General features: G+C 36.1%; 1 protein-coding gene across 1 annotated transcript; it reads right to left on the bottom strand.

Moving 5' to 3' along the window:
• Positions 1–2,488: 2,488 nt before the first annotated feature.
• Positions 2,489–5,318, bottom strand: LOC309476285 (ladderlectin-like). The gene is made up of 6 exons (XM_082139572.1): positions 5,064–5,318; positions 4,853–4,920; positions 4,534–4,670; positions 3,416–3,535; positions 2,908–3,019; positions 2,489–2,718 (listed from the first exon to the last, which is right to left on the bottom strand). The coding sequence occupies exons 2-6, from the start codon at positions 4,911–4,913 to the stop codon at positions 2,621–2,623; spliced, it is 528 nt and encodes a 175-aa protein (XP_081995698.1). The 5' UTR covers positions 4,914–4,920; positions 5,064–5,318; the 3' UTR covers positions 2,489–2,620.
• Between the last annotated feature and the right edge of the window lie 8,419 nt (positions 5,319–13,737).

The following is a 13,737-nucleotide window of genomic DNA, read 5'->3' as shown; positions in this document are numbered from 1 at the left end:
CTAGAAATACCAAGGGTTCATTCTAAACATGGTGAGTCTGCTTTTAGCTATTATGCCAGCCACAGCTGGAACCAGCTTCCAGAAGAGATCAGATGTGCTCCTACAGTGGTCACATTCAAATCCAGATTCAAAACACTTCTGTTTAGCTGTGCATTTACTGAATGAGCACTGTGCCGCTGTTCGTCCGACTGTTTGTACTGTACTGTATTTTACTCTATTTTTCTAAACTGTTTTAATTATTCTTATTTCTTTTAATTATTTTAATTTCTCCTATGTCAGCAGGGCATTTAGCCCGAAACTGTAAATGCCCACTCAGAAGGTGATAATGTGAAAGTGACGTGTATTAATGTGGGTTTGAAAGTAGAACAGTATTTAAATGACGATATTAAAGTTTTCGTCTGAGAAAGAATGTGAACGCAGTGCTAAAGTGCTAAAGAAAGTGAAAAGAACGTGTGAGTAAATGAGGGAGAAAAGAAAGTTAAAGGAAAGTTGATAGATGGAAGTCGTAAGAAGATTGAAGGTTAAAAGAAGGTTGAAAGATTTAAGTCTTAAGGGAATCCTTTGAAAGAAAGATCTATAATAATATTCTTTTCTTATTTTTTAAAAGTACTGTATTTTATTTTATTTTTCTAAACTGTTTTAATTATTCTTATTTCTTTTCATTATTTTAATTTCTTCTATGTAAAGCACTTTGAATTGCCATTGTGTATGAAATGTGCTATATAAATAAACTTGCCTTGCCTTGCCTAATTAGCCAGCAGGGCCATTTTGTCCCATAGACCAGTATTTTCAGTCTTACATCATCTTGGCGGCATCAAAGTTAATATTGTCTTCCGCATGAGCTGTAAATCTGACTTCATGTCACTTTTCTTAGAAGTTGAAAAAATCATCAGAAAATCTGCGAGTAAACAGTTTCAGTCCTGTGCTCCATTCAAGAATGATTCCTAAAATAATGTGTGTTGTTGAGGAGACGTGCTGTTATTTTAAGTGAGCAGATTTTCACCTGAATGATGATGATGAATCAGGTGAAAAGTCCCTCAGACGCACATTGAAGGAGGAAACCGAGACATCAAACCAGAAGATCACAGAGACTGAGAAAAGCACAGAGATGTGGGCACTTTGACTAGTAAACAACCCTAGCCTACTAAACGGGTAGCCTTGAATCCTCCTGGACACTGCACTAACTACATATTTGCTAATTAGGGATATTAATTAATCAAAAAAAAAAAAAAAAAGATAAAAAAAACGTGGTTTGTATTGTTTGTAGGATCAACACTTCTTCACCCACACCTGTGTTTTGTTCCCTGATTCGTCGTCATCCTACAGAACTGGAGCAGGAGTGGATATCTTGAGCTGTCCTCATCACTGCATCTGGACTTTACCACTATCAAGGAAACTTAAGGTGAGATTTTCTATTTGATTACTGTATGATCTTGATCTCATTCTATGAATTTCTACCTTTATGTTTTATGGACAGGATCACTGTTATGCTACTGAAAAAAAATCAAGATTGTTAGCAGCGTTTAGTTAGTTTCTCGTCCATACTGATGAAAACAAAATAAATGTTATAAAAAAATTTAAATAAACTATCAAACATAAATCATAAATTGTAAGTCATACATTGCATTTATTCTTAAATTACCCAGACACTGGCAGAAATATGATATGACCTTTAAGAATATGACCCTGAGAGTGTCGCACTGCTTAACTGCAGGATCACTGCATGAGTATGTTTGCTCACTGAAATCACCCACATTTCGAAGATAATAAATTGGCGAAATAATTTTGCAAGTGTAAAATTAACTGATGACCAATTTACAAATAAAATGAAGTATGTTATTAAAACTAGTTTAATCTAAAAATAGGCCTAAATCAAAACCAATTTGCTGCTTTTGATGCAGATCGCTGAATTAAAATGATTTTCATTGTTTTAAAATTTTGCGATACCATATAGATCTGTGGGCGTCACTGGACCCTTTTTGAAATACACACTGTGCCCCAGTAAAATATTGCTGATAAATCATTTTCTGATATTGTAGATTACTTTCGAACCGAGAATATTCCTTTGTGTTTTCTATCAGCTGTTCAGAATCAGAACTAGCAATGCCAGAATAGTGAGCGAATCACTATTGATCTAATTAAACAGGTTTAGAAAATGGTCTGAAATGGTTTGTGATTCAGTTTGATTCGTTCAAACAGTTCACTCAATCTCTGATTTGTTTGCAGAGGTGTCACACCAAAATAATGCGATATTTTATAAGACAGAAGACAAAAAGGGCCGTGGATAAGTTCTATATTTGCTTATAATCCAGGAAACAAACATGCAAATGTTTTCTTTGCCGATGATGAAGCATGTGTGCAGTTACAGCATGCTTAAACCCCGCCCCTGATAATGACATCATTTAATGCCATTTTAATAACTATATCCTCAAACCTTGCAACACAATATACTTATATTTTGACATACATTATTATCCACAATGCACAATTTGCTTTTTCAATGCTTTTATTAATTTGAGGAGTGTTTCAGAGAAGATACTGAAAAGAGATTAAAGTTTAGAAGATATTTGATTTCAGAATAACATTTTTGACAATATAATGTCGGAAAAATGTAGTTCAATCAAAGTAACTGTGGAGAAGCATGACGGTCTCGCAGGTTCTTAACACAAATATAGGGCAGTGAGAGTGAACAGCCCCTGTCGTTCCAGCAACGTTTAGCTGTAAGGTGAAATAATGAAATAAGTTATTCTGATCATTATAGTGGTGTTAAAATCAAAATGAAATGGAATATTTAATTTAAGGCACTTTGTAATATCCAAATTGAGTAATTTCATGTTACTGTATGATGTAAAATTGTAGGATTGTAAATTATAATTGAAAGTATTAAAAAACAGACTGCATTCTTACAGGAATAGTTGATCTCCAAACATTTCTCGAGACCCTTGTAATTGTTAGGTTCTCCAGCGCACCAGTGGGTATACAAAAACACAGTTCCGTCACTCCACATCCAATGTCCATCCTAAAGAGTGAAGAGAGTGATTACTCTAAAAGAGTGCACTACAGTTGTCAGACTTCAGGAAGAAGCCAATTAAGTTCAGATTTGAAGTCAAACCATCTTCATTAGAAACTTTGCCTTTACTGTTTAAAGCTGAATTTAAATTTTTTAGACAAACAAATAGGTCTCTTTACACTCTCTTTACAAAAAAATGTTGGGTTATTTTTTCAGTATTTGGGTAGTTTTCTTATGCTACCCAGAGCTTGGGTCAGACGTAACAAACCGTTACGCTGGGTTAAATAAACAACCCAATTTGCTGTAAAATTAACCCAGCATGAGTTCTGTCCTTTATTTACCCAGCCCTTGGGTTGTTTTTAACCCAGTGTTCTTTTAGAGTGTAGGACACACGTTTGAACTTACTACAGCACTATGAGCACCAATCCAAGTTTGTGTGGAAGAAGGAAACAGACTCAGCAGGAAATCATTTTCCAGTTTTTTACGCACAGATGCGAGGTTCGCTCCAAGACTTTGACAGTTTTTCTAAAGAGACAGAATTTTTTTTTTATTGTCAATATACAAAATCAAATGTTTTGTAGCATAAAGCAAAAGTGAAAACATTTTAGACATTTGCAAACAAAGTCTGCTCTAATTGATCTATTGATAAAATCCTCGTAACAATTTGCACTAACAAGTAAAATTAAGTAAATTTTACTGCTACTGCTCTGTACAACTTGCCTGTTATCAAGTAAAATCTACTTACTATTGAACTTCACATTCATTTGACATTTAATTGAAGTAATTAAGTAAATATTACTTAATAATATTTAATTAATTTAATTTCACATATAGAATAAAGTAACATCTACTTAACTAACTTCAGTAAATTTAACAAAATTAACTTTTTACTGAACAAAATAACACTGAATTAAACCACACATTTAAAGTGTATGCTTTACTTAGAAATATCTAAATAAATAATACAATAAATATTGTATAAATTCCATACTTTATCTCACAATGACGGTAACATTCGATAGATCGTTTTGAGTATGACTGTGTTATTTTTCGTGGAAAATGTATCCAGATGTCACAAAACGGCAAGTTTTAAACCTAACAACAAAAGCAATGATAAAACGGAGTAAATGCAGCTGGAAAACAGTGAAAAATAAACCTTATTAATTATTCATGCCCCAGTGCATGTTGGAAACACCAGTATTAAAAAAGTTGAGTAGGTTTTACTTAATTTTATATCATTGATATCAACTGTTTAATTTCCACAAGCTTGAATTAAGTACTTATATAGACTTTAATTTGTTTTGTTTTTTTATTCTTGCCTGAACTAGCTTTTCCATGTAGAAATTACATTTGTTTTTTTCTGTAGTATTTACTTCACCAGAGAATAATTTGTATCAGTTTAAATTAATAATTTGATACAATGCACTTATTGTGTACATGCATATCTTTACATCTGTCTTTTAAGATGTAGTTAAAGACACCTAATATTAACTTTGACCAAATCATCTTGTTGTACACATTACCTGTGCTGTGATCCATTTATTCGGATGAGAAAAGTACTTGTAGCATCGGCGTCTAAATTTTACCCATGTAGCGGGGCATTTTCCGGCTAAATCAACATCCAGTCCATCCAGTCCATTAACATCTCTTGTAATATTCACTGCAAATAATTTGTTTTTATTTTTTATTTATGTAGCTTATGTTATGTTTGTGTGATTATGTGCTGAAAATATGTGTACTTTAAACACTGTAAACTCCTTAATAATCATGGAATTATTAGTCAATAGAATATTTAATATTTCCAAAATATTTAGGTTTTTACAAAATAAATATCTTGGTTACCTTCTGTATTCCCCATGGAGAAGATAACGAAAAGAAGAAGACAACTTTTCAGCATTGCCATGATGAACCTGAAATTAATAAGCAGGAAAAGTTAAATGTCTGCATGCACTCATACGCTGCACACTGCGATTCTCAATGCATTTAAAAGACAAAGCTCAAAAATACTTCAGGTAGAACATTTATTCAGAAGGTTTCTGTTCCAAAAACTCACCTTGGTTTTCAAATTGGAGCCTTTAGCAGATTTTGTGAAGAGCCAGAGCCTGTGCAATGCAGTTATATTCTCATATCTATTGAGTGAAGAGGGGTAATATTTATACACATAATATCAGGAAGTAACAACCGGTGTCCTGTGCAAAGAACAAATGTTACCATTTATGGCATATTAAAGAGTAACTAAACCCCTGGTCAGAGCCTGACTCCACCCACTGGCAATATTTGAAAAATGCTGGAAAAGTAGGCAGAGCCCAGTGGAGAGGGGGCAAGCATCTGAGACGCATCTCTCTGTAGGCAAGGGCGTGGTTAGCTGGTCACCAGCCACCACAACTTCCGATAGGAAAATTCAACTGCAGTAGCCACTGTTCAACCTGATGAGGGCAGCACTCAGACATTTTTACACCATATATTGTAGAATTAAAACACTTTAAACCCAATTTAAAATCAATGAACAGCATTAATAAAGCCCCAGATTTACTAAAAAAAAGTTGTTTTAGGCTTTAGTTACCCTTTAAGAATGATAGAGAGGTCAAATGTTCAAATGTATGTGTGTCTTGAGTTGTTTGCATGCGAGTGTACCAGGGTTCGATGTTCTTAAAGTCCCTGTAAAGTCAAAATTAAGTATGTGTTCTGAGTTTGTCACACCACAGAAAAATGTGTTATTAGCCACCCAGCCAAATTTGAATGACAAAAAAAGCCGGCAAGTACATAAAATAAGCTATCAAAATCTTGAAAAAATGAGCAGTAGTCTCTGCTCTCAAACGCTGGGGGCGTGTCCGCTGGCTGCGCTGAAACCACGCCCACTCGCGGGAAAGCTGCCGTCGCCACACTCAGCCGTCACCGCTACAGCCGGAATGGATGCTCCTAGCAGCTTAATTGGTTTTACACAGCCATACATGTTCGAGCCTGGACTACCTACTATAATTATAACATAAGCACACAAGGCAACTTACACTCATTGGTGGGCACGCACTGCCGATGATGGCACCAGTTGTCGGCGCGACGGGAGGATGAACGCCGAGGCGGTTGATAGTCGGTTCGGCCCCATTCACCAGTAACAGCGGATTATCAGTGAATCCCAGTTGTCTTCGATGAAAGTTTATAAAATTATCCAGTGTAAAATGATCACTACAGAGGCGGGTTTTGGCAGTGATCCTCAGCTCTCCTGGATATAAAAGCTTGATGCAGTTTCCGTCAAAATAAAAGATCATGTGCTTATCTTTTTCAAGTATAGAAATTGAAAAAAAAAAACTAATTATGAAAGTTTCCTTTATTTTTTAGTGCATTTGTTTTACAAAATATGGCTATTACTGTCATTGGATGAATATTATAACTATTATGTAGTAGTGTAATGTAGACAGACACTGTAACTAAAAGAGGTTTGAATTTTTCTTTGTTTAGTTTGCACACTGAATATGGGTTGGAGCTTTTAATTTTGAACTCTCAAAGTGCACCAGATTGATGAATTTAACATTAAAATGTGCGAAATTTTCTTACAGGGGGGCATGCCCCTGTAAGGCCCGCTATATTGGTCCAATCTCTGGTTCGCCAATACACGGGGAAGGTATCACATGTTCTGTCCTCACTCATGCAAAGTATTGGTTGGTTAAATTTGTAATACATTAAAGGGATAGTTCACTTTGAAATTAATTTTTGGTATGTTTTAGCTTACCTCAAGGACATCCAAGATGTAGGTGTCTTTTTTCCGCAGTAGTTTCAATTTTGATATTTTTAGGTCAAACCGTTCTTGTCTGTCAGTCATATAATGCAGGTCTATGGTCACGGTCTCAAAACACAAGCACAGAGTCCAAATTAAAACAATTCCCCGTCGTCCAAATTAAACAATTCCCCATCGTAAGTACACATTGATGGCCTAAGACACGAAACGAGCGGTTTGTGTGAGAAAACGAACAGTATTTATATCGTTTTTACCTCTTATACGCAGACATGTCCGAGTGATCTGATCTGACGTGTACGCAGACTGGTGCATAGATATATACACACTAGATGTCGCCTTGTCTACGGCAGTTCATTGGAACGAATGTCTTTAAGGCGACATCTAGTGTATATATCTATGCACCAGTCTGCGTACACGTCAGATCAGATCACTCGGACATGTCTGCGTATAAGAGGTAAAAACGATATAAATACTGTTCGTTTTCTCACACAAACCGCTCGTTTCGTGTCTTAGGCCATCAATGTGTACTTACGATGGGGAATTGTTTAATTTGGACGATGGGGAATTGTTTTAATTTGGACTCTGTGCTTGTGTTTTGAGACAGTAACCATAGACCTGCATTATATGACTGACAGACAAGAACGGTTTGACCTAAAAATATCAAAATTGAAACTACTGCGGAAAAAAAGACACCTACATCTTGGATGCCCTTGAGGTAAGCCAAAACATACCAAAAATTAATTTCAAAGTGAACTATCCCTTTAATCATATGTATTTACTCGTTACTTCATCTGACTCCATAAATGAAAGGTTTTAATAATATCTGTGCCTCACTAAAAGTGAGCGGATGTTTGACTATTCCTTTTAACCATTAAATGAACAATGTCAAAATCAGTTGGAATAATCACATTGTAGTAATTTAATATTTCAGATATCAGAGATCAATTCCACAATCAAATCGAAATATCTAGAGCATGGTTATACATTGGTCACACCAAATAATCTTACCCAGCTTGTACCTGAGATAGAGAGAGAGAAAGGGAGAGAGAGAGAGAGAGAGAGAGAGAGAGAGAGACTTTGACTTTTAGTTTCTCTTTAATTTAACATTTTCTTGCCACATTGGCTAGTTAAAATATATTAATACACAATACACAAAACACATAATATACATGTAAAATACAAAAAAAATAAAAAAATAATTATGTACACAGAAAATACCTCATACATTCATTTGTAAAATTCCATCTTCTAAATTACATAGAACATCATTCAGAGCCCAGGTAAGATTGAAAGTATCAAGATCTCCAACCATTTTACAGTATGCAAACTCAACAGTAAGCCGTGCCGATATCAGACCTCTTAAAGTCATATTGACATCAGTAGAAACACCCCTGTTCAGTTTCACTTTTCTTGTTAGCCACACAGCTAACTTTGCTTGACCATATAAAAAATTTATTAACACATCTCTTGTTCTATTTTGATACTTATATTTAGGCCCATAAATAAAACCTTTTAATGTAAATTCATAATTCAAATCTTTACTCCATTCTTCCAACAATAAAAACATTGGCTTTAATCTTTCACACTGCAAGAATAAATGATGCACATCTTCAGACTCAAAACAAAAAGGACACTCATCCTTCACTGTAGGATCAATATGTGCCTTATGTCTATTGGTAGTTATTATCCCATGTATTATCCGCCATTGGAGGTCCCCAGTTCTTTTATCAATGGGACGTTTATATAAAGTCCTCCAACTACCTTTAGGGGATATATCAAATCCCTCTATATCTTGCCATTTGGAGTCTGAGACTAATTTTAAGGATTCAAAATGCATCACTTTTACACAAGTATGATACAACGCTCGTTTTCCAGTATCACAGAACAAATTAAGTTCTGGAGTTTTGAAACTCAATAACTTTCCTTCATCCTCCGGCCATATCTCCACAGCTGCCCTTACTCCTAAATCAGGAAAATCAACCATCTTGTTGATACATTGCTGTTGTTTCTCCTCCTCCTTCAACAACTCTGCAAACGTTGATGGAATTACAGATAAAAATTCAGTCTTTATTTTTTCTGCTATACGGAGTGATTTAATGCCAAGCTTTGCTGCAATGTCCCGTGAAGACAACCAATCACTCTTACTCCAAAGATGAGAGACTTTTATAAACTGGGCTTTCACCATAGCAGCCTGTAGTGAATGAGAGTTCAAGATTTTCACAGGTATTGCAGGATTATAAACAAGAGGTTCCTCTTTAATCCATGATCCATTTACAATTCCCTGTTCTCTGACAATTCTTAAGACATTCCACGATTTTAGAACCGTCTTATAAAAAGGAGTTAATTCAACTAGTGCCACGTCCTTCAAATTCATTAAAAACAATTGGCGATCTAGTCCCAGTCGTCCTCCTCTCCTCAAAAGGCCACAAGCCACATCAGCCCAACTGACGTCTGTCCCATACAAAAATCTCTGGGCAGCTTGTAGCCTAAAAGCAGCAATCCTACATGCTATGTCAATGAGACCTTGTCCTCCTTCATGAAGAGGCAGGTAAAGTACAGCAGGTCTCAACCAATGCTGACATGTCCAAAAGAAGTCAACAAGACATCTCTGAATGTCCTTAATGACAGCAGCAGGGGGGTCCAATATAGCCATTTTATGCCACAACGAGGAAGCAACAAGATTATTGACTATTAAAACCCTTCCCCTATAGGACAGCTGGGGAATTAGCCATTTCCATTTGGATAACCAGAGACATACTTTTTCCAATAGTCCTTCCCAGTTTTTCCCCTTATAGATCTCAGATCCTAGAAACACTCCTAAAAATTTGAATCCATCTCTTTTCCATTTTACATTATTAGGCAGCTGTGGGACATTTGGCCTCTCTGAACCACACCATAACGCCTCACTTTTTGTCCAATTAACTTTCGCTGATGATGCTCTTCCATAACATTTAAGGTTTTCTAACACCACTTTAATATCATTATCGTTCCTAATTATTACAGTTACATCATCGGCATAGGCGGATAATTTGACATCATTTGAAAAACTTGACCCCTCAACATGTAACCCAGTCAACTGCTCTCTTAATTTGCACAATAGGGGTTCAATTGCAAGGCTATACAAATGTCCTGAAAGAGGACATCCTTGCCTTATTCCCCTTTGCACTTTAATAGGAACACTTAAACCTCCAGCTATTTTGACCATACATTCAGCTTCATTGTACAATAAATTAACCCATGAAATAAAACCATCTCCAAAACCAAAAACCTTCAGTAGATCAAACAAGTAAGCGTGGTCCACTCTATCGAACGCTTTTTCTTGATCAAGAGATATCAACCCTAAATCATTATCATCATACATTGCATAGTCGATTATATCTCTTATTATAAATAAATTATCTCTAATACATCGCCCCTTTACACAGTATGATTGTTCTTTCATAATTAATACACTCATATAATTGTTTAGTCTAATGGCAATACATTTTGAAAAAATGTTGTAATCCACACACATTAATGCGACAGGTCGCCAATTCTTCAAACAATACAAATCACCTTTCTTCGGTAACAATGACAACACTGCTCTATTACAACTCTTAGGTAAAGACCCAGTTTGTATTGAATTTAAAATCATTTCAAAATAATCCTTTCCAATCACATGCCAGAAACATTTATAAAATTCAGATGGAAGACCATCTAGACCAGGAGCCTTCTCTGATGCAAGATCTTTCACAGCTTTTGTCACTTCTTGAAAAGTAATTGGTAAATCAATAACCTCCTGCTGCTCAGGCATCAACTTCTTAAGACATGAAAATAATTTTCTTTACATTCAGGATCTGTGACATTGGCTGTATATAAATCAGAATAAAAATCAACAGCAATTCTTCTCATTTGACGAGAGTCATAAGTAACAACACCTTCATCATTTTTTAGTCCCACCATCAAATTCCTTTGATTATTCTTTCGTTCTAAATTGAAAAAGAATTTTGTGGGTCCATCAATGTCTTCAGTTTGAATAAAGCGTGCCCTAACAAGGGCAGATTTCACTTTATCATTCAATAAGGAGTTCAACTGAAGCTTTTTCTCTGAAAGAGCAGTTTCCAAAAGCAGTTCGCTCCTTGCCATCATTTTCTCTTCAATGTCAGAGATCTAATTTTCCAAGTCTTGTATCCTAGTCTTTAAAGTCCTTTTTGAATATGAAGAATATTGCTGACAGAAAACTCTTATTTGCACTTTTCCAATGTCCCACCATTGTTTTATATCATCATAATTTCCTTTTTGCATTTGCCATGTTTCCCAAAACAACTTAAAATGTGCACAAAAAACATTGTCTTGCAAAAGCTTATTATTAAAATACCAATACAGACTTCTTTTACTTTCATTTAAAGTCACAAAATCCATTGTTATCATTTTGTGATCTGAAATGATATTTGGAATTATATTAACATTACCCACTCTGTTTCTTGAATCTCCGGTAATATAAAATCTATCCAATCTGGCAGCATGAACTCTACCATCTGTAACTTTGACCCAAGTGTATTGCTTTAGCAATGGATTTTTAATTCTCCAAATATCTTCCAGATTTAAATGTTTTACTACATTGGATAAAGCAAGTGCTGACTTATGGTGAGGTTCTTCAGCATTTCTATCTAAATTAAAAAGTAAAGTGCAATTCCAGTCTCCTGCCATTATAATTATATCTCCTGAGTTAAGAGCTTTTAGAACACGACCCAATTTCTCAAATAAAAGAACTCTTTCTGTTCCATCATTAGGGGCATACATATTAACAAAAAGAAAATGGAAATTATTTATTTCAGCTCTTACTAAAAGCAATCTTCCAGGTTCTATGTCATATGTACAAAGGATTTTTGCTTTTAAAGTGGAATTGAACATGATCGCAACTCCTGCACTAACGTTACAGCCATGACTTAAAACATATTCTCCTTTCCACCACAAACCCCATTCAGACTCATTACTTATATTACTATGGGTTTCTTGAAGAAAACCTACTGCAATATTCTTAATATTAAAATATTCTGAAAATAAAGCCTGCTTTTTCTTATCTCTCAGACCATTTACATTTAGAGATCCTATTCTGAGATACTCCATGAAAAAGAGAGAGGAGAAAGAACAGCAGAAGAAAAGGGAAAAAACACACAGATATATACAAGCCATAGTGTTCATTTAGTTCTTCTTCCTCGAGACCTTCTTTCATCCTCATTCCTTTTTCCCTGTCTTATCATCGTTATATACTTCTTTAGTCTGTACCGTTTCTGTTGCGATAACACAGTGTGGTTGTACGTTTTACGTACCCATACTACCGAAGCGACAAACTTTTCCTTATCAGGGAAAAAATCTCCTATATCTACCCTTCTCCCTTTAGTCTCGTCCAAGAAAGCATTTATCTGTTCTACAGAATACAAATCATTTTTAGCTTTATAGAGATCCGACAAATCCGACAAACTCTCGTCATCCTGACTCTGCGTCATGATATCAGAGGCATCATCATCATCATCCTCCTCGATGCTTTCACAATGCACACTACTGACGTGTAGGCCAACATGATCAACTACAAGATGTTCTTCTACAGCTGATACAGTACCATTTACACTGCTACAACTCGGCTTTTCGTTATCAACATGGTTTAAGTTACTCACAACGCTCTCACTCACCTCCATTCCATTGTCCTTACTCGTCTCAGCCACCGAAGCTTCGTCCAAGCCTGACTTTTCCCCTCCTGGTTTCTGTTTTAACTCCACATCTTTGCGCACCGATGATTCATTCGTCTCACCACTAATCATTGCTTCTACCGAAGTTTTCTTTTGAGGGTACGAGAGTCTCTTATGTCCGAACTCTCCACATTCAAAACATCGCAAACTCTCCGTACTTGCAAATATCAGATACGAACTATCACCATCTTTCACTCTAAACGATGCATCCAGTAGTTTATCCGGAGAATTCAAGAACATGAACACCTGTCTCCTAAAAGACGTGACATGTCTAAGCGCAGGATTTTTGCATCCTAAGGAAACCGTTTTAATCTCGCTCACCATTTTTCCGAATCGAGCAAGTTCTCTGACAATGACCTCATTTTCAATGAACGGCGGGACGTTTGAAATGATCACCTTCGTTGCCGGAGCAAACAGCGGAGTGGTATTAACAAAAATGTCTTTTACCCACAAACCGTTCTCAATAACCTTATTAACCAATGCTTCTGTTTTTAAAAATACAACTACAGCTTTATTCATTCTCGAAGCCGAGATGATATTTTCATAGCCTAACTGCTCACCAACCGCTATTAAAACATCCTCAACTGTAGCACTCGCTTCTGGCACGCACCTGAAACCATGGCGGAGGGATAATGGCGTCCTTCCACCTGTGGACGCCATACCTAACGCCAAGATTAACCGTGCAAAGCACGGCACGCTAGGCCTACTTACTAGAACCCCAAAATAATCTTTACAAACAATAAATTATAAATATCAAAAAAGAAAAAACACAAAGAAATATAGATAACAGCGCACGATAGAAACACACTCCCACACGCACCCTCCTCACTCCCAACACGCACTCAGAGAGAGAGAGAGAGAGAGAGAGAGAGAGAGAGAGAGAGAGAGAGAGAGAGAGAGAGAGAGAGAGAGAGAGAGAGAGAGAGACCACCTACTCCATTCGTACCCAGCCAAGAAGAGACCAGAGAGCCCGAGCACACCTTTCTTTATCCTCCCTTGACCAGGTGACACGGGGATGGGGGAGACCACCCTCAAATGGCTTCTATTCAACACAAGGGGGGTTGCCTTATCTGGCCTTATCTCTAAACCAGTTTTCTCTAAACTTCTATAAACCTTATTACCTTTTATTTGATCTATCTGGATATGAGATATCTGTACCACTCATTTTGAGACATTTCAAATGACACCAAAAACATAACAATCAATGTTAAATATTAACATTAAACCATGTTCTTGTGTGAGTTATTAGTTTCTGAGAGGAAGAA

Source organism: Leuciscus leuciscus, assembly GCF_965113295.1.
Source record: "Leuciscus leuciscus genome assembly, chromosome: 15".
NCBI lineage: Eukaryota > Metazoa > Chordata > Actinopteri > Cypriniformes > Leuciscidae > Leuciscus > Leuciscus leuciscus.
The sequence above is the reverse complement of the archived record's forward strand: the minus strand, read 5'-3'. Positions and strand labels throughout refer to the sequence as shown.